A 22,708-nucleotide genomic window follows, 5' to 3' on the forward strand; every position below is an offset into this window, starting at 1 on the left:
ATCCTTTGAAAATGCCATTAACTTTGCAGAAAAGATTAGTCGAATTTGAGCGAGCCGCGCGCACGTGTGTGCCGTTCGACGTTCAATCTGGCAATCCTGAAAATTTCGACTTCTGCGTCGACGTTAATCTGGAAATTAATGCGAACGCGAACCGAGAGAGCTCCGCAGCCTCGTCGACACAGTTCGTACGGCCGGCCCTGTCGACCTATCCCCCCCTCCCCCGAAATACGAGGGAATCAAATTCTGTGACCCAAAAACAAAAGTTAATTAAAACGTTGGGAGTCCGCGGGTTTTCCAGCGAACACGCGCCGCCGCGCCGCGCCGCGCCGCGCGAGCATCCTTCTGACGTACGGGCGATAATGAATCCTCGTCATTAACCATGGAGATGAAGCGTCCCTTGAATAGGTGTGCGGGATCGTGCGAGCTCCTTTCGTACACATATGCGTGCGAACGCAACAGAAAATAGGTCGATACGATCTTATGGAAGCAACCACGCCGCGCATTTATTATTGCAAGAGTGCCCACCGTATGATCGCGTCGACCTACTTCTCCCTACGCCATCTATGCCCCGCACGAAATCCCAGCCGCGAAAACGCACCCCTAAATTTACTTTCTGCTGTACCGAACACAGCCGGACCAATAACTGTGATTTACCCGCGAAATCAACTTTTCGACTCGGCGTTCGCGTCTGTGTGTGCGTAACGAAACAGAAGCGAACACATTCTTCTGTGCCATAAAAGATCCCGTATAAATGACTATGAGCACAGTAAATTCTCCCTAATTGACGCGATCAGATTGTGCACAAAAATGGACAATTTGGGAAGGTTTAATTCGAGCCTCGCGGCTCGTTTTTATGGTGAGTTTATAGTTGGTAAATCGGTAGATATAAAAACGAGCCGCGAGGCTCGAATAATCGTATCTTTTTCTGTATAAAGAAATTGTTCATTTTCTTTTTGGACAATCTGAGCGTCAATTAGGGAGAATTTACTGTAATTTGCTTCTAACTTGGCTCGTTAGTTACATCGTGGGATTGAAATTGTGTAATAATTTCTGTCATCGGTGAGAGAAGAAATTTGAGTTTTCTTACTATGCGATTGTTTTATACAAAATTTCAAGATTTACATATTGTAGTATGTACATACAAGACGATTTAGATTCATTAGTTAGTCGTGGGCATCGATTTAGCACAGTTTTAAACGAGATTTACCGTTTACTTGACGGAACATCGCTCACCTTTGAGTCTTTAATTTGAATTGTGCCAATTTTCAGTTAATTGATAAATCCCATTTAAAAATAGGATTTCTATATATCTTTTCCAATGTTTTCATGCATCTGTTAGATGCATTGTGCAAATTATGTTGAAACGACAGGAACTGGTAATAAATCTGATCGAGCAAGATCTAACACACAAGTGGCATAAATTTGGTAATATTTCAGACTATGATATTATTCGTTTTGACAAAGTTATGTATTGATCTTAAAGTTAATTCTTCAAAATCTCAGAATGACAAAAAATATAGAAATAAATGATGCAGTAATTGGCTCAATAAAAAAAAAAGAAAACATCAAATTAATTTCTACTCTCACAATTTAGGGAAATCTTTTAAATAGGTATATTTCTTTAAAGAAGTATGAAAATATTTGAATGCAAACAAAACATTTTCTCGGGTTTAAAAAGAAACGCGTGAAAGAGTGTGAAATATGTGTTCTTGAAAATAGCAAGTTCTTCAATATTCTGTATCCATCTGACCGTTTCATAAAAGAAGTATACGTACGCATAAAATAAATATGTATGCAGATTTATTGATCGATTTGATAAGAAATAAGTAAATACGCAATAAACACTAACACGGCCGTGCTCGTTGAATATGTATTAAAGTTTAATGAAACTTCTGCGCGTTTGAATATTTTTATTCGACTATTGATTTCAATTTGCATCCATAACGTAACTGTTTCCTCTATTTTCCGCATGGAAACCTACAAGCTGGAAAAATATCTGTCCGCTCTTGTTATTTCAGTTCAATGTTGCTGAAAAACTAGTCTATTCAGTCGATATTTCATTGTCAGAATTATACAGCGGGATTTGAATATGTATGCAGCGAATTCGAAATTTGAATATCGTTTACCACAACGTTTAATTTTTGTGTATATAAAAAAAACGATACCTATTATCTCTCCCTTTGATAAATTGAAGTTTAATATTCCGATACTGTGTATGTATCAAATATTTCGCGCACTAACTAAACAACGTTTTCCTTTTGTACCGTAAATATGACGAAAAAAAGGAATGAGGCAAAAAATGATACTGTTTTACGTAGTTGATACAATCAAATATGTTGACATATTATATATTATTATATATAAAGTTTTCCTTCAATTGTTTAAATACGGTGCTACGTACTTTTTTCTTTGCATCGCATGGAGGAATTATATTATAATTATTATAAGACGAATTCAACAATATATTATTCAACGACTTTCAGGGTGAATTTTGAAAGCAGAATTTGAATGCAAAAGCAAAGAAAGTAAATATATGTATATTATATAGTAATTCGTATCACAGTGTTTATTAATATTTCTTATTTATATATCATATGCAGGTTATTTTTAACGATTTGACTGCGATACCATCACTCTTTGCTTAGAATGATTTTAATGGTAGAAGACAGTATTGAAAACTCAATAAATATAATATATATATATATATATATATATATATATATATATATATATATATATATATATATATATATAATATATGTATAATATATGATAAATATATAATATATGTATATATATATATATATATATATATATATATATATATATATATATATACATATATTATATATTTATCCTGGTAACGCGCGTTCCGACGAATTCAACGTTATAATATATAAACGCCTTCGAGATCATGCAATTGCAAAAGAGAACGAAATATTTCATATTTATTATCAAATATTTTATATTTGGAATAGAATTCTAAAATATTTTGTTTTTATTATATATATTTTAGAATTCTATTCCAAATATAAAATATTTGATAATAAATATGAAATATTTCATTCCCTTTTGCAATTGCATGATCTCAAAGGCGTTTATATATTATAACGTTGAATTCGTCGGAACGCGCGTTCCCAGGAAATTAAAAAGTATGCAGCATCTCGTTAAAAACTTTTCAGGCCACTTATATTCCTTAAAATACCGCAAACTGTGCGACATTAGGTGTTCGCCAAAAACACAGTTCTATTTACCTTTTTGCTCATTCCGTCTCCATACTAATACACATATAAGTATAGAATTCAATAAGCCGATATCGCGCACGTTTCCAATGAATCAACCAAATTGAGAATTTTCTATAAAATTCCGGGTTGCTTCGCGCGGTTTGAAAAATAATATCGTTCCACCCGTTCGCCGAGTCGAGAATTACCCGGCACTCATTGACCGAGGGATTAACTTTGTCACGCCTTGGATTTCATGAGCTGCTGCCAGCCGGAGCCGCGTTCGTTCATTTTTCGAAGCTGAATAACTCGCCCTTGCTCGCGCCTTACCTGTGTGAAACATTAGAACGTTATAACCCGTCGGACTCCGATTGTCCGGCGTGCAAAAACAAACAACGCCCTTTGACATTTGATCCCGGTCCGCGCTACGCGGCGGCACGTTCTGGAAATGCTGCTCGCGCGCGCCGACAAAAACATAATATCGTTGTCGGAGGGGCTGGGGGGAGGGATCGGTAACAACACCGCCGCCGATTGTTTAAAATAATTAAAAGCAAGCGTGACAACGACGCGAACGCATTGAAATCATTTCTCTTTACGTCGGCCCTGTATTTAATTAGAGAAATTGTATATTATTAAATCCAAAGAATTTCGCGCGTTATAACGAGAAGCCGCGTAACAACGAGGGCTGCGGAACTCGTAAACAACGACTCCGCTCCGCTCCGCCTACGCCGCGCGAAATGATTCAATTTGACCCCTCACGGAGGCCGCGATATTTCTCTGACAGTCCATAAACGCGTTAACAGGTCGTCAGCGACAGCGATCATCCGCCCACGGCGCCGCCCGCGATCTCTCGACGTTTATTCCTACCCTGTTTACTTGTAATATTTTTTCCACGCTGCTCATCCCGCCCTCCCACGGTCCGCCTACTGCGAGGGGGGTGAACCCGTCTGACCCAGCCGCCAAGGAAGATGTACGGCCGAGCATTACCATAACAAATTCGGGTCTCGCCGCAAAAATATTAAGCGAAGGATTACTGATATCTGCTGCGGGGGTTGCGAGTAATAAAGCACCCTCTTTTTTCTCGCCCGGCTCCCTAGATGGACGGGATAAAGCCGGATGGTAGCTTTCGAGATTGGACACGCGCGCATACCGACCGCCATTATATTTCACTCTCACGGAAAAAAGAGAAACGCACCTGTATAAAACTGGTTGGCGCACCGTAAAAGGGCGGCGGGAAGGCGGGGGAGGCTGAGGGGGGCAGACGGCAAGCCAGCGAAATGAAGAGAAGGGGTGAACTCCGCCGAGACGTCCCTTCCGCCGGAAATTACTTAAGCAACAGACTCCGGTCCATTTTAAAGAAACATTCAGACCCGGCGAGGACTGACTTCTTGGTGAAAGTTTCGCGGTGGTTTCGAGCGGCTCGCCGGGACGCCGAGTGAAAATTTACTCTTTGTTCCTGTTCTTCGGGGGAAGTCCACACTATCAACCCTTCCACCGACCGTGGGAAATAATAGTTTGTTGTTTCGCCGGACGGAGATGGCTCGGCGTAGTTTGATTAATTTTTGCGGAGAGAAAGGGCCCCGTTATATTCGTTCAATTCCGCGGATACCGGAAGCGTGGGATATTAACGCGTTCTTGTGACGCGTTAGAGTTTTGTAGAAATTGACGCGCGTGGTCGATGATATTTTGCGGAAATTGAATAAGAAAGAATTCGGGTTCGATTAAATATCAAGTTTGCTAAGTAGTGCACGCTAAAGCTGTCGGGGCCGAAAGCGGACGCTTAGGTGAGGCAGGGTACATTTTGCTAATTCGGTTAGACGAAGGAGTTGGGGTTTGTGATGCACCTTTGCAATTGCACCGAGTTTTCAATTATTCTTTTACGTTTTAATTGATTTTAATCTCTGCGAAAAATCTTTTGGCGATTGTTTAGCAAACTAGACTGTCTGACATAGAAACAATTCAAGCCGTTCGGTTCAATTTATTCTATAATATATTGTGTTAAGAAGTGTTCGGATATTTTTGTGACCGACTGTACGTATTTCTTTACACGAATTTCCTGAATTTTAATTGTCGAAACTGAAACTTCGAAAAGAAACTTGCGAAAGCGACTTTAGTGACGCATCGTACCTAAGAGGTAAATATTTAATATATAGTTAAGAATCGGTTTTTCTAATGCTTTTTCCGTAAATAAAATAAGTTACTTGCTATATGGTATAATAAATAAATATGGTTTAAAGCATGTCGTGTTTGGTCTCATTTTAATTGGAAGAATCTGATTCATATATTAAATACATTTTTAGGTATAAGAAGTTAGAAATAAAAAAGTTAAGTCGTCGGTTTTATTATAACATTATTATGTACATATTCGTATTATGTAATGTACACTGGCATACTGGCCGCCGCCTTTTTTTGCCGATTGCCCTGAGTTTCGTTCTCTCTCCCTTTCTCTCTCTCTCTCTCTCTCTCTCTCTCTCTCTCTCTCTCCCTCTCTCTCACGAGGTGTCGCGACTATAAAAACGAGCCACGAGGCTCGAAGAATCGTGTCTTATTGTCCCTTGAAATACACTTTTAATTCCGACTCCGCGTCACTTGTGCAGAAATTACTGTACAAATGGAATTGTCTAATTCCCAGTCAATTATGTTCGGCTGTCGGAAGACGTCATACAGGGTGTCCCAAAATTATTGCGCAAGCAGGAAATGAGGGGTTCCCGAGGTGATTTGAAGTAAGTTTTTCCTTAGCGAAAATGCAATCCGTGGCTTCGTTTACGAGTTATTAACGAAAAACAGTGACCAATGAGAGGCGCGAGATCAACTGGCGCGAGCCAACGAGCGCACGAAGCCCAGTTCTGCTCATTGGCTGCGACGACTGAGACGGCCGAGTAGCCGAGTAGACAGCCACGTACTTAGCTGGCGCGAGACAGCCGAGCCAATGAGCGGAACTGGACTTCGTGCGCTCGTTGGCTGAGCCGTCTCGCGCCTACTCTAGCTCGCATCTTATTGGTCAATGTTTTTCCTTAATAACTCGTAAACGAAGCCGCGGATTGCATTTTCGCTAAGGAAAAAGTTACTTCAAATCACCCCGGGAACCCCTCATTTCTCGCTTGCACGGTAATTTTGGGACACCCAGTATACGAGGTCTCCAGTGAACAACGTATGGGTATCAAAAGACGTTATATGACATCCCCGGTTAACAACCTATGTTAAGGTAACTGAGACGCGTTGAGCAAGGCGGAACTCGATCCGGGGATCGAAGCGGTATTCAAATGTCAGTGCGAAGAGCCGGTCCGCTCGACGGGAACTACAATCGCGTAAAACAGACTTCCCAATAAATCTCGTGGGCTGCGGAGGGTGGCGGTCCGAGCCCGTACGCTCTAGTCTAATTTGTGGATCGTTCAGTAAAAGGAAACTACGTCGTCTACAGGATGGGAGAGAAGAATTTATAGATACCCTAATACCGAAAACTCACAGTGAATAGTTGAGGAACAAGGGTGGCGGCGAGCCGGGGGCCGTGGGTGATAAATTTTGGAACTGACCTGACTTCACGCGCGCGTCGACTCCCATAGGCGAACTCCGCCAATAATTCTTCAACTGACGTAAATCAAAAACCGCCGCGGAAAAAAACGCTGACAGAAAGGACGTCCTCATAGAAATCATAATTTAACCAGATTATTAGGTTTGTTGATTTGTGTAGCTGGTTTTACGTATGGAAATTATAGTGGTGCTTTGATTGTTTTTTTCTTTGGATGTTTTCAATTTGAATTGTTAATCATGATACAGGATTTTTGTTGTTGAAAGTTTAGTTAGGAACAGATCGCGGATTTTATGCATTTACGTATGACCAAAAATGTGTCGATCAAATGTACAACAACTAAAGTATTTACACAAATATTGAAAGTGTTTACACAAATATCTGGAAATATTATTGTATTACTGTCAACTTATCGGAATAATTAAAACAGAAAATAGATATTTATGTATTTCTTTCATCTTGGAATTTATTGAAGAAGAAGAAAATTTGTATTTTAAATAAGGATCCGCAGTCTAGTTATGAAATTAAAAGGCTGGAGATTATTAGTAATTTATTGCAAATGCGATATCTCATAAATGTCACTCAATATTTATTTCACGGAAGCTTCGCATAATTTCTGAAAAAAATGGAGTAAATTTTACTGTAATCAAACAGGTTATGAAAATTGTTAACCTCTTCGTGATATGCAGATCACCCCTAATTTATGAGGTGCTATAACTTGATAAAACAGTTGATGTAATATAAAATTTCCGATGAATATCAATCCAACATTTTATTTTTCTGGATTTCAATGATAACAGTGATTTAGGAAGCTTATCATTCGTCCAGACTATTGTAATATTGTTTCTGCAGCTTTACATATTAATCCTCGGATGGCTGACCTTTTCCGCCGGGTCGCAGAAACCCTGGGTAAACTCTAGGTATTTTTGAACCTCTAATAATAAATACTTTAAAAATAGCTTTTCTGTTAAAATTGTGTATTATTATACATCTAAAGGACAGGTAAGACCATAAAATGAAAATACTGGAAAATTATTTTTTATTCGTCATTTTCTTAATGTATACACATAATGGTAGTTTTTTAAAAAGAGCACTTCACTGTTCGCCTCTACACTGTACACTGATACGAACTACGTTCAGTGAGCGTAACATTGTTTATCTACATTATTAAATTATAACATTAATATAACATTAATATGAACATTATTAAATTTAATCCAGGTTTGGCAGGTCGAGGATTAAAAGGAAATTTTTTCCTTTCTTTTCTTCGAAAGCGATTAAAAACAGCCATTCTTTATTTGCTATTAATTAATTTTCTTTAAAGTCATATTTATACAAAAACATCTTTGTATAAAAAATATATAAGTCTATATATAAAGCCATTATATATTTCTATAAAGCCGTTTGTAGCGGCAGGACCGCGCAGAGTACAAGTGCAGGGATAGCAAACCAAAACTCATAATCGTTCCTTTCGACACATTACCTTCAAACGTACATCGCAAGAACGACCCACCTCTGTTGTCATTCTCTCGTCTCTCTCACATTGCCGACGCTCCCACTCACTCCCGTTCTCGTAAAGTAAACATAATCAGTGCATTGACACCAGCATTGGACGTAATAATTCCTGACAAGCTAATCACCCGAAATAGGGCAATCGCCTTATCGCAGTGATCATTAACCTACCTTCCTATTTCGCGAACCTCAAGAAGATATACAGACATACTTTTTTAAGATAAAAAGATTAAAAAGCAAGAGATTTTTATTTTTTTGTTATTTCAAGTAATAGTAAAATTTAAAAAAAAGCTTTTAGTCATCGTCTATTAGACTGCTCCCTCTGTCATCTAAAAAAACATTCAAGTCATTTAGTACAGTTATTTATATATATTATTATATATATTATTATATATTTTATATATTTATTTATATATATTATTATATATATTATTATATATTTTATATATTTATTTATATATATATTATTATATATATTATTATATATTTTATATATTTATTTATATATATTATTATATATATTATTATATATTTAGTAAAGTTATTGCGTTTTAAAAGGTGTACGAACACATTTGTGGGCTACTGTAAATACAGCGCAACAGGTACAAGACAGTATTATTGTCGCAACGAACTTCGTGACGATACTAAATTGTATTTTGCTTTATTAAGTGAACCGAGTTTTAAATGAATACGCAGAAGTATAGCTATTTCGTCTTATCATTATCACGTTTGAACACACTCAGGTTTGAAAATTATTTAAACCCCGCAAACATGTTATTATTTCTAAAAAAAATAAATACAGCGATTTTCTTAAATATTGTATCGTATAACCGTTTCATTCGAATACCCTGTAAAATAACTGTTGCAAACATTTCTCATTCCAGGTCAGAAAGTTCTAAGAAAGTATCCAGTGATGGTGTTCATACACGGGGAAAGTTTCGAATGGAACAGTGGCAACCCCTACGATGGTGCCATATTGTCAGCTTACGGTAACGTCATCTTCGTCACTATCAACTTTCGCTTAGGAATCCTCGGTAAGTGCGCTTCGAGCTTAATCGTTAAATACATTCCTACAGAGTGGTGCAATAAGCTCCCGTAAATGCTGCGAACGGAACCTCTCCGATCCGATGGAATATCAAAAAGTAAAAACAAAATGTCGTAGGAAACGGAAACGAGAGTACAACGGATTAATACATAGCGCGTAAAATGTAATCGTTTCGAAATTTCGTCAGGAAATGTGGAGCAAGCCCCGCTCGCTTCCCGACGCGAATTTATGAAATCTCGCCGAAGCCCTGTCGGCGGCATTCTGGCATGAAATCAGGAATTCTGCTTCATTAGCGTTCGCGCTTCGCTGCGCCATCGGTTTTTGATCTTCGACGAGCTCCTTTTTATTTCCCTCCCACGACTGTCTATCGATCCCGTCATCTTGCTGCGAAGCGAAGCGCCACCCTTCCAATACCTTTTCTCCAGTCCACTCGCATAAATAACTCGGTTCGAGCCCTTTGCCGTTGCGACCGAATTCTTGAAAGTTTCACGCAATTTTTATCGTCCGGTGCATTTCACGGCGCGCGATCCGCGAAGCGACGCTAGCTCGCGCCGCCGCCGCCGCCGGAAAATTCGTGTAATTCCGGCATCGTTTCCGGAATTGCGCCCACCGGAGGGGCAACTTCAGGGTCCGGGCAAGAAGGTTTTATCGAGAAATTCGGTTAACGTTCATTCCGGCGATCAGAATACCGCGTCCCGGCCGGCGAACTTCTCCGAAGTTCATCGACCCGGTTTAATCACCGGCGCAAACAAACATTCGCCGCGCAAACAGAAAACTGCTATTCATTATTCGCCGAGCGAAAAAAGAAAGGTCGCGGCAATACTGGACGGTAGAGGGGTGACCGTAAAATACCATGCAACCCCCGTTGTGCCACGGCAAAGCGCGAAAGAAAACTTTTCTCCGAAAGAAGAGGCCGCCGGCCGAGACAAAGGCTTTCTTCTGGCCCCGAAACTTCTCATCGATCGCCGCCGTTTTTCCCTGGCCTGGTCTATTTTGTTCCTCCGTCCCTGCCCCTCCGTCGTCTGTGACCCCCGTAACGACGATCTTCCGCCGTATCCTTTCCCCTAAAATGATAACGCGAGCTCCGCGCGCAATGCAAATGGACGGACGTTGCCGCGCGGCGAGCCGCGCCGCGCGCGCTACATCCGACAAGTGGGGTGCTTTAAGAGTACCGACTACCGGGCGAAGGGGAGAGGAAAAAAAAGAGGAGAAGGAGGCCGCGGAACCATAATCATAAATTAGGTTAAAGTGCTGGGAAGGCGCTTAGTTAACTTCGCCCCCGTCCCGCTGCCGCTGCCGCGCCGCGACGAGGCACGGTTAGTTCGTGAAAAGTCCGCGGATAACTTCAGCCCTTCGCAAAACAAGGGAGGAAAAATACGGCCGGCCGTGCCGGACTCGCGCGAGCAAAAACGACGATCGCGATGCACCGGGGCAGTTTACGTTTCGGGCTGATTTCTTGGCGCGCTGTGGATAGGCTGTTAACTCGTCCGTGTGCACGTTTAGATATTTTAATGGCGGCAGTTACGGCTGATTTATTTAAAACCGGTATGGAACGTTGCTCTAGCTAATTGCCGATCTGTTTCACTGAATTCGTTCTTCGGATATTTGCAAACTGTTAGTCAGAGATCAACGGAGTCTCGTAACATCTGCCATGAGTTTCTGGCCGATCGTTGAACTAACGATTGGTGTGCGTGTTAGTTTTCGGAGTCGTGCTCCTTAAGAGACAGTATGTTTTAGAAGTTATAAAGGACACTGTTGTTTAAGCAGAAACAATTGAAAGGAAGCCTCAGATTTAGCTCAGCTTGGAAGCAAAAATGGACTATTTGGGAAGAGGAGAGAAGATTATTCGAGCTTTGCGGCTCGTTTTTATAGTTGTTGACAATTGGTGATTATGAACTCTATACTAAGCTCGAATGATCGTATTTGCTCTTCCCACATTGTTCATTTTTGTTTGCAAGTCAATTAACGCTAGATTTACGGAGCACAAAAAACAACTATTTTATATTAGTTTATTAGTATTAGTATTAGTTTATTAGTATTAGTATTAGTGTTAGTATTAGTATTAGTATTAGTATTAGTATTAGTATTAGTATTAGTATTAGTATTAGTATATTAGTATATTAGTATATTAGTATATTAGTATATTAGTATATTAGTATATTAGTATATTAGTATATTAGTATATTAGTATATTAGTATATTAGTATATTAGTATATTAGTATATTAGTATATTAGTATATTAGTATATTAGTATATTAGTATATTAGTATATTAGTATATTAGTATATTAGTATATTAGTATATTAGTATATTAGTATATTAGTATATTAGTATATTAGTATATTAGTATATTAGTATATTAGTATATTAGTATATTAGTATATTAGTATATTAGTATATTAGTATATTAGTATATTAGTATATTAGTATATTAGTATATTAGTATATTAGTATATTAGTATATTAGTATATTAGTATATTAGTATTAGTATTAGTATTAGTATTAGTATTAGTTACTAGTTACTAGTTATATTAGTATTAATTACTAGTTACTAGTTATATTAGTATTAGTTATTTTATTATTAGTTATTTTATTATTTATTATGATTTTTAACAAGTGTTATTGTAACATTTGTCGTAAGTAACATATAATTGAATAAATAAATCGTAAATTATAAAATTATTGTCCTGCTATTTTGTCGGATTCCATAAATCTAGTGTTAATCGAGGTTCGAGTATATTTCAAAAGATCGATTCGCTTATCCCTCGGTCTGCAGTTAAATAAATGGCTGTTAAGAACAAAAAGAAAACCTCCAGTCTCCATGAAGTATCTTCAAAAATATGTTTGGAAAAATTGATGAATAAAGCCGAGAACCGACATAAACATCGTCAATTGTATAATTCTGAAAATGGTCCGCCGTCCGAGTGTTAATAAAACTATTATTATTGCAGCAAAGCCAAAGGGATGCCGTTCTCTTTTCTCTTTCTTTTTCATTTTTAATCGAATGTGATTGCAGGTTTCTTGAGACCCGGCATCAGGGACGACACGGCGAGTAATTTCGGACTGCTCGATCAAATAGCCGCGCTATTATGGATCAGAGAGAACATAGCAGAGTTCGGCGGCGATCCGAACAGCGTCACCCTGCTCGGCCACGGCACCGGCGCCATTTTTGCTAATCTGCTGCTTATCAGTCCCGTGGCTAATAAGAAAGGTAACCGTTATAGCGCAGTCGCGTGTTTACGACTTCTGCGATGCCTGAATATTAAGGGGGACGCTTTCAAGGGAACGCATTACCTCCATTTTCGCGGCATTGATAAGGGTCTTACTCGTCGGCCGCGCGTTTTCAGAAATAAGAAGCCTAGTCGCGAGCGGAGGAATTTGTTCGATGAATAAACAACGAGAATCTGGAACAACAGTCGAGCGGATCTTTCTTCGGATCTTCACACATCGGGGTGACTTTTTCTCACAAAAGTTTGAATCGTTAGCTTGTCGAATTTTATTCCTACGATATTTTACTTTATAGTAACTTTTCAATTTATAATAATTTCTCCATGTGAAACGGTTTACTAGTTTTTCTTATACAAATAAATTTGATCTTGTCATTTTGGCCGGCCTTTGTTGGCCGGTATTTCGTGTTCAGACCAAGTCGCATACTTTTCATTGGCTAGATACGAATATTAATTAATCGTAATGTTATAATATATTATGATTATATATATTATAATAATATATTATGATTATATATATTATAATAATATATTATGATTATATATATTATAATAATATATTATGATTATATATATATTATAATAATATATTATAATATATTATATTCGTATATACGAGAAAAGTCGATGTTTATATATCACAAAGAAATATAAATGATCGAATTACAAATAACATCTAAATCTTGATTAAAGTACAAATCATTCGACTGATAGTAATATGTCGAAATAATATTAGAATGAGGTATCCTATGGTTGCACAAGGGGAGTAGGAACGTTTCGTGGTTAGACAAGTGCCATACGGGTGAGCTACGACCCAACAAGTAGAACGGGCACGAACTATCGCCTGACAAGTGAAATATGGAGACTGTATGCTAAACCAAATAGAATGGGCCATAAACAGACAAGCACAATGGACAGATCAAGGCCAAGCAGTAGAATTGACAATAGTGGTCAGACAAAAAAAAATAGGTCGATGACGTTTCGGGAAGTGGAACTGCGCGTAAACGGTTCAAGCAATAGAAATAGGTATGCCATAGTTAGACAACTATTATAGAAAACAAGCTGCTCAGGGGAGCGAGATAAGATCAGTTTATGATCACTAGACTGCGGTGCTAAATAAAAATTGTCATCGTTAAATACAAAATATAGGGCCAACGTAGTTTATTTCTTTTTATAATAATTTTAATGAGTTGAGAGTAATGAATGTTTTTGTTTGAATTTGTTTCTGTCATTTTGCATCTGATCCACTCATTTTCGTTATTAACGCTTACAATGCACAATTTAATGATTAAATATGTAGAATAGATTAATTATTTTCAGGCATCATAATAATTGTCTGCGATGTTTAAAATTAGTCACCCAGTGTATATAGGTTGTCCCGAAATTATGGTGTTTCCGGGAAATGAGGGGTTCCCGAGGTCATTTGAAGTAACTTTTTCCTTAGCGAAAATGCAATCCTCGACTTCGTTTACGAGTTATTAACGAAAAACACTGACCAATGAGAGGCGAGCTCGCCTAGCGTTAGGCCGCCGAGCCCATCAGCGTAACCGGGCTTCGCCCACTCGTTCACTCGGCCGCCGCGTGATAACTGATCTCGCCTCTCATTGGTTAACGCTTTTCTTCAATAACTCCTAAACGAAGCCGCGGATTGCATTCGTGGTAAGGAAAAAGTTACTTGGAATGACCTCAGGAACCCCTTATTTCCTGGAAATACCATAATTTTGGAACTATGCTAACAAGAATTCGACTACTTGACAACTTAATTACTAGTTCAACAGAATATAACAACAGGAAATATTTTTCAAAAACAACTAATGAGTTTTAATGAATGAACTTTAATTAATAAATTTAATAATTAGTAAATTGTTCTACTAGGTCCACATCCATATCTCGCAGATCACTGTTTATCCAAGTTCTACGAGCGTAACTTGACTAACACGACACTTCTACACGTGCTTCATTAACCGTACAGTTTCTCGCCCCACTTTCGCATCAAACGATGTCCCTTCCGTGTACCGTGTTCCTGCTTCCACTACCACGATATTTCCCGAAGAGTCAATCAACACTCAAACAGATACTAATGGACAACCGTACGTACTCGACGGCGTCTCCAAGTAGCGTAACTCAATCATACATCGAACGACTCTCCAGGCGTCGATGATCGTGCTCAAAGACAGGGGAGAACCCACGACCGTGCGGAGTTTCAGAGACGTCTCGTATTTTCCGCGAGGACTCGCACGGTCCCCGGGGTGATCGGTAGAGAAGAGCGTCCCATCGAGGAAAGAAGGACGAATGAAAGGAGGACGATGATCATTTTTCACCTGCCGCGGAGGCCGAAGGGAGTATCTACCGTCCGTCCGGGGGCACAATGCCGGCGTGTCCGGTCAATAATTATATCGCGCAATGAAAAATAACCGGACTTAATATTTTGCGCGAGGAGGACACCGGCTGTCAGATCCCCGTGGGGGCCCGGTTATTAATTGCCGTGACATTCGTGTGTGCAGGTCTGTTTAAGCGAGCTATACTGATGTCTGGATCGGCCCTGAGCGCGGACGCCATTGGCAAAGCGCCCTTGCAGATCACAAAGCAGGTAATAAAATCTTTTTTCAAGAGAGGGAGAAGAGCTCGAAGAACTCTCGTCTTCTGGGAAGTCCGTCGAAGTAGAGAACTTCAATCGAATTCCGTTATTCGTGCAGCCGAGCTTTTGACGCGCGCGCGCGCATCGGCGATCCGCGCAACGCGAACGGAAAAGAAATAACGATAAGGGCGCGATGTCGAACACGCGGGAAGAAATGTCTCGCCACGGTCGCGGGGAAACTGCGATTGCTGGAACGTTCATTGCGCCGCCGAGGAATGATACGAATCATTTTTCAGGTGGCGCACGCTTTAAATTGCCCTACGACGACCGACACCGACCTGGCGCTTTGTTTGCGCAACCAGGACGTGAACAAACTGCTGGATGTGAAGATTCACAAGCCGAAATACGTGCCCGCGTTCGCGCCGCTGATCGATAACGCAGTCATTCCAGACAAGCCACTGAATTTAATGAAAAACACTCAGCTGTTCGGCAGGTACGACGCTATAGTTTTACGAATTTACTCGGTTTGTATACGGTTTTATGTTACATCCTCGTTGCATCTCGAGAATTTTCTCGGATCACCTACCAGCAGCTCGAAAATATACAGGGTGTCCCAAGATTATGATATTTCCGGGAAATGAAGAGTTCCTGAGATGATTTCAAGTAATTTTTTCCTTTATAAAAATTTTCTCCGAGGCATCGTTTACAAGTTATTAACGAAAAACAGTAATCAATGAGGGACGAGCTCGCCTGGCACTAAGCGGGCCAATGAGCGGGACTGGGCTTCGCGCGCTCGTTGGCTGGGCCGCCTCGCGTCATCCGAGCTCGCCTCTCATTGGTCAGGGTTTTTCGTTAATAATTCGTTAACGATGTCTCGGGGAAAATTTTTGTAAAGGAAAAAGTTGCTTCGAATGACCTCAGGAATTTCTAATTTCTCGCAAGTACCATAATTTTGGGACACCTTGTATATTTACGGAGTACAGTGAATTCTTTCCAATTGTCCTTCAGCTTGTAAACGAAAATGGACAATTTAGGAAGAGGAGATACGATTATTCGAGCCTCGCGTCTTGTTTTTATAGTTGTTAACAACCGCCATTTCTGTTTACATGCTGGGGGACAATTAGAGAGAATTTACTGTGCTAAGTAACGCTTCAAATAAAATATTACTCTATTAAAATGGAATTTCGTATGATATTGTATTGATACAGCCTTCATAAAACTTTTTAAATGCGAAGGATTATTGGCGATTCAGACTTTCCACATTTTTTGCAACCTTAAATTCCTGGAAAGTGAACATTAGATTTAAAGAGATATTTCTTTGTAACGTTGTTGGAGTAGTGTCATATATGTACATAATATGGAGGATTACATTATTGGTTGCTTCCACAGAACAAATTGCTTGCATATTTAATGCAAGCAGGTAAAAAAATATTAGGCGAATTTTGGTCAAAAAATTGTTACAAATAATCGTTTTCAGAAAAAGGAAAACGTTTCCCAATCGAATATAATATGTATTTTTTAAAAGTTTAATCCAACGAAAAATATGTTATTAATTCTGATGACCAAAATGTCTCATCTGATCCCACGTTGCACTTTAAATGTGGTCTTTTGCATAAATAATCACATATACTCTTTTCCTATTCTGTTAGAGGGATAATAAAACACGTTTATGAAAAAAGAGAATTTATTATTATTATTTACAGAAAAAGTTAGGATTTCTATTCATGAAAATGTCAAAACATGTTCAATTATTTGTCAGTGAGTAAACAACTATAACCTTCGTCTCGAAGGATGTTCATACAGAAAAGATTAAATTAAACTGCTGTTAAAACTTTGTATGATCGCTATGGAAATACGTATACATATATGATGGTTCATCGTATTCATTCAAACTGTTTTCAGAAGTGGAAGATAAATTACAAATTTAATTAAATGTGTAATAATCGCAGCCGAGGAAACAAATATTTTCACAGATAAAGTGAAAACATAATACGCGTCGCACGGTATATTAATTTATATTTTCAGTTCTTTAATTAATTCGCGATTACTCTCGTTAATATTATTCCACGGGAATTTATCTCTACTCGAGGGTTATAATGAACACGAGAAATTGTGCTTTTCAGAAACAAAATACGATTTTCCCTTTGCATTAAAACACTATAAAGTATTGCGCAATGCATTTTGCTATAACAGCACTCTAACTATAAAGTCGCGTCAGCAGAAGGAAAGATCTAATTTAATTTGTGGTTTAAATAATTCTGTCCGTGATTCTTTTCAAGAAAAATCTGTTCTCGTACTATCGAGTATGTTCGTTTAAGGCTGATTAATATGATAGAAATAAAAATGCTTATATGGAAATATGTATTGATTTTTTGTGAATCTTTTGACACGTGATTTGGTATAGACTCAGCTTAGACAAATTTTTGTAACAATTATTTTCATAAAAATTATACTTTTCTAGATAACGTTTCATTCTACATATTAACAATATATTCTGTATATTAACACATTGACAGCCGCGACGAAAATATCTCAAAATTTCATAGACTTAAAGTATTTTAATCAATTAAATTAAACATAAAAAGGAAAGTTATATGACTATCTCTCTCGATTACTATTTCAACATTATTACCTTCTACGAATCTTAATAAAATTAAGAAATTGTTATAGATTTACACAGAAATTAAATTTTACATAATTTCGTCATCCATATACAGATAACGCAGTAGACAAAGCCTCAATCGCGTAATTATAATACACTTTTTTAATATCGTAATTTTGATATATTTCATTAATAATTTAAAAAGGATAAATTCTTACAATTCGAATTTTCGCGAAGTCATGTTAAACAACGTAGAATAATTGAAACTATACTTATCAAAACATATGATTGTTAAAAGTCTTCCGTCAACAAAAATTTGATGAATACAACACTTCTTACACGATGTAACAATTTCATACGAAACGCAACGATTGGTCATTTTCCTTGCCGACATCCACGCCAATGAAATTCACAAATGTTTGCACGCCACGTGCTCCATCATTGACTTCCTTTCCCCGGTTAAAACAATTCGTTAGTGTTTCGATTCTCGAAAAATGCAATTCATTCCCGATACAGTGTATCACGCGTGCGAGGCAAACTACCCTCCCTCCCGCATAAATTCTAATTGAATCGATGCACCGGAAGTGTCCTCGATTTCCGTGGGAGCACGTCGGGAGCTGGACATATAAGACACGCCTGGCTCTTGATATTGAGCTTGATCGAAGCGGCAGCCTGGCGCGAAGTCCGTGATATTGAGTTTTCGTTTTCCTAGGTTCGACTTGATGTACGGCGTCACAGAATCGGAGAAATTTCATATTCTGCCACCGGTTGCGTTGCTGCACGGGATGCTGGACGGGCAAAGGGACGAGGTGCTGAGGGACCACGCGAAGGTACGAAACAATACGGATCTCTGTGCTCGAAATTAGAGGAGTTCCTCCATGAAAATGGACGAATGCTATCAGGTGGGGGGGGAAGGAGAAAAAGAAAAAAAAAGGCGAACCGTTGAATAAATTTCGAACGCGAGACGCCGCGCCGTCGCGCCGATGGGAGAGTATTCCCGGTGAGATTCGGTATGCATTCCAACATCGGAAGTGACGTGATATTTTCTTGGTCGGCAGGCGACGCACGAACTGGAACCAGAGCTCATTCTATCAAAGATTCTGGAACAATACGGCGATTTCTCGGCTGGGTTCACGAACGAGTACGCGACGAAGAATCGGGACATGGTGTTGGAGGCGATCTCCGACAGCGGCACCGTCGCCCCATTAATAATGACCGCGAATTTACATTCAAGGGCGAACCCGAAGAGCTACATGTACGTTTTCTCGCATCCGAAGGCGATGCAGGACTACTCGGGCGTAAGTACGTTTCTGTTCACACGTCCCGCCGTACGTTACTCCGCAGCGGGAGAATTTATCGAGCGCCGCGGAGACAGTCAACGTTATCTTGAAAGAATGATTACCGGGGCTCTTAGCCAAGAAACAACGGCCGCGTCTCCGAACCGGGAGAGACAAAGCTGCCGCCGCCGTGGAAAGCTTCTCTGATGTCTTTCTTTAATGAACGTACCCACGGACACTTCGGAAGGTTTATCGTAAACTTTCGAGTGCCGATTCAAGCACCGAACGGAGGGAAGCTCGGTTTACAATGTTCGAGATAAGCTAATGTTTGCGAGCGCTTTTTGTGAAACTATGGAAAGATGATTTTTGATGGTTTCGCGATCATTTGTCTCGCGTAGTCGAGGAGCGTTTGTCAATTTCTTTCGTTGGAGAATATCTAAATGGAGCGGTAAATTGTGGATTAAAGTTAAATAATGTAATATTATTATACATATAATATATAATATATATAATAATATATATAATATATAATATAATATATATAATAATATATATAATATATAATATAATAATATAATATATATAATAATATATAATATAATAATAATGTAATATATAATAATATATAATATAATAATAATATAATATAATATAAAGTTAAATAATAAAGTAGAGTTAAAATATAGCGTAAAAGTTTCATTGTTTCCTAAAACTAACGCGATTGCGTTTAGGTTACATGATGGAAGGGTTACGGGAAGAGGATTCTGACAGTTTCTCTGTTTTTTTATTTTTTTTATTTCATGTTTAATGTCGCGTTTCCGTGTAATTTGCGCTGAATATTTTTCGTTCAGATATTTTTATTTGTGCATATTTCACTCGATATTAGTTTGTCTTCATCTGTTGTGCGAAGTTACTCGAAGAGTTTTTAAATTGAGAAAAATTATAGATGCGAAACGTATGACGAGAACAAATATATAAATGTTTGCCTTTATTTGACCATAGAGATTAGATCGCTTTGATCGCGCCTAGTGTCCAGACAGAAGAAATGAAAGCACTTTACGATCCGTTTCATGAAAATGTAGACCGTCTTTAGTACTCTGCTGTAGCAGATTATAGTTCAAGTATCATAAATTAAATACCAGATTCTCTTAAAATCTTTACGCCGAATTTCAATCGCATTCTTCTTATAGCATGTACTTAAAAAATAGAAATACGTGTTCTTTGTATATTCGAATGTAATTAGAAATAGGATTGTTTAAATATAACAATGATTTCTACACTTATAGCAAGAAATGAGTATTCGGTTAAATAAGTGTGTCGAGATGATACGTACAGTCGATGTACAAAGTATTCGTACAGCTTTTAAAACGGAATTACTTTTGTATGATTAAGTCAAGCGGTCTAAATTTTTTTTTGAATATTCGAGAGATTAATTTACTATACAAATTGGCTAACGAATTGTTTTCAAAAAATTGTGATTGGTTGCCTTGGCAAAGAAACTAAAAGAAGATGCTTTCTGAACCTTTTCATGTGAGCTCAGAACGAAAATTTGAAAAATGCTGAAAACTTCATTGAAATAAAAGAAAACACCACTTTTTAATTCTATTATCATGGCAACCAATCGCAATTTTTGAAAACAATTTTTTAGCTATTGTCTAGTAAACTAATCGCTCTAACGTCCCAAAAAAATTTAAAAGGTGTGCGGATACTTTGTTCACCGACTGTATATTATTTCGGACGAACAAAAAATATATAAACTGCATAGTGGCTTTAAAGAGAAACTAACCTAGCATTTTACAAATGTTTCTCTAATATACAAGGACATGTGCAAAAAGAACGAGCACGTACGTACATCGCATCCTTTATGAAAAAAAAAACTGGAAGGACACTTTACCTATGGAGCGAAAGCACGTGGGCGATATCACTATTCCGAAGCAAGTTTTCAGAAGCTTTTTCCGCCTTCTCAGTTTCTGTCAGTTGACTTTAGGTCTTAGTTATTTATGTTGTATTAGGTTTGGAAGCAGACTGTCGGGTTTCCGTCAAAAACTTTCGTAGACATTTTTACCCCTTAGAGGTCTAAATTATGTTCGCGTTACTTTCCTGCCTCGGCTATATTATTCTAGATACTTGAAAACTGTTCGAAGAAGACCAATTTTGAAGCAGGAATATGTCTTTCAGAGTAGCAAGCACAAAAATTAAAATAACTCAAATCTATTCAAAACATTCTTGCATTTACCGCTTGTTCCACTTACGTAAAATTAATTAGAAGCTAACATGTCATAGAAATTGAAGATCTCTTCATAAATACAAGAATGTATGTACATTCGATTATTACGAATGGCTAGATAACAGACGATTTATTTCCAAGTATTCACGTTACTTTACAATATTTTGGACAATTTAGGAAGAGAAGATACGATTATTCCAGCCTTGTGGCTCGTTTTTATATTAGTTACCGATTGTCAACACGAGCTGCAAGGCTCCAATAATCGTATCTCCTACTCCCAAATCGTCCATTTGTGTCTAGAATCTGAGCGTTAATTAGGGAGAATTTACCGTACAGTAATTTCTTCCAAATTCGCGCTCACATTATGCACAAAAATGGACAATTTCAAAAGAGAAGATACGATTATTCGAGCCTTGCGGCTCGTTTTTATAGTTACGAATTGTCAACAGTTATAAAAACGAGGCGCAGCGCAAGGCTCGACTAATCCTACCTCCTCTTCCCAAATTCTTTATTTTTGCTTCCGAGCTGAGCGTCAATTAGGGAAAATTTACCGTAGTTCCGAAAGGAACCCCATAGTTCAGAGCGTAGTACATTTTCGAGCTTGCGCAGGGTCGTGCGACCCGGCAGGCTGGCCCGCACCTAACGGGGTGCGTTTAGAACGCAGGAAAGTGGGGCAGTTTTCTTTCCAGCGTTGGCAAAAATGGACAATTTGAAAAGAGAAGATACGATTATTCCTTATGACTCATTCTTATAATTCTGACAATCGGTAACTATAAAATCGAGCCGCAAGGCTCGACTAATCCTACCTCCTCTTCCCAAATTGCCTATTTTTGCTTCTGAGCCGAGCGCCAATTAGGAAGAATTTACCGTAGTTCCGAAAGGAACCCCATAGTTCAGAGCGTAGTACATTTTCGAGCTTGCGCAGGGTCGTGCGACCCGGCAGGCTGGCCCGCACCTAACGGGGTGCGCTTAGAACGCGGGAAAGTGGGGCAGCTTTCTTTCCGGCGAGGCTGGCCCGAGACCCGCGAGTCTCAGAAGTTTCACGGCGGCAGTGTCTCGCATACGCGGCAGTCTCTTCCACCGGCTGACAAATTCATCCGGGTCAAGGATCCCGGAAGCACGGAGAAATATTACGGGCGCGCATAAATCGCGGCCGGGCTCTTCCCTTCCGTCCACCTCGGGGACGAAACTGGAGCACGTACGATTAGACGGTGTACTTTGCATTTTATTCATTTTACCCTGCCGCTCCGCGCCGTAGCAAGATTCCTTTAGCGGAGGGAACAGGGAGCGTGACCTACTGGCTATTCATTGTATTCGCGGCCGCGCCAACGGCGGCTCGGCGGACAGAGGGGGTTGTCAGGGTGGCGGGCCAGGGGGATGATGGGCCGGCGGGCGGGCGCGGAGCGGCTGGGGGGAGAAAAATCCCGGCTACGGAACCCATTTGGAGCTCGGCCAACTATTTTTATCGTTGCTGCGTGCCGGCTTGTT

General features: G+C 39.1%; 1 protein-coding gene across 2 annotated transcripts in view; it reads left to right on the forward strand.

The window, feature by feature from the left end:
• LOC117217606 (neuroligin 1) overlaps positions 1-22,708 on the forward strand; it is a 190,802-nt gene that overhangs the window by 140,620 nt on the left and 27,474 nt on the right. For both annotated transcript variants that reach the window (XM_076524056.1, XM_033465326.2), the window contains exons 4-9: positions 9,147-9,296; positions 12,326-12,520; positions 15,041-15,126; positions 15,411-15,607; positions 18,429-18,546; positions 18,775-19,014. In XM_076524056.1, the coding sequence (XP_076380171.1) occupies positions 9,147-9,296; positions 12,326-12,520; positions 15,041-15,126; positions 15,411-15,607; positions 18,429-18,546; positions 18,775-19,014 (986 nt within the window). The remainder of the gene's footprint in view (positions 1-9,146; positions 9,297-12,325; positions 12,521-15,040; positions 15,127-15,410; positions 15,608-18,428; positions 18,547-18,774; positions 19,015-22,708) is intronic.

The sequence above is a fragment of the Megalopta genalis genome, chromosome 8 (genome assembly GCF_051020955.1).
Source record: "Megalopta genalis isolate 19385.01 chromosome 8, iyMegGena1_principal, whole genome shotgun sequence".
Classification (NCBI taxonomy): domain Eukaryota; kingdom Metazoa; phylum Arthropoda; class Insecta; order Hymenoptera; family Halictidae; genus Megalopta; species Megalopta genalis.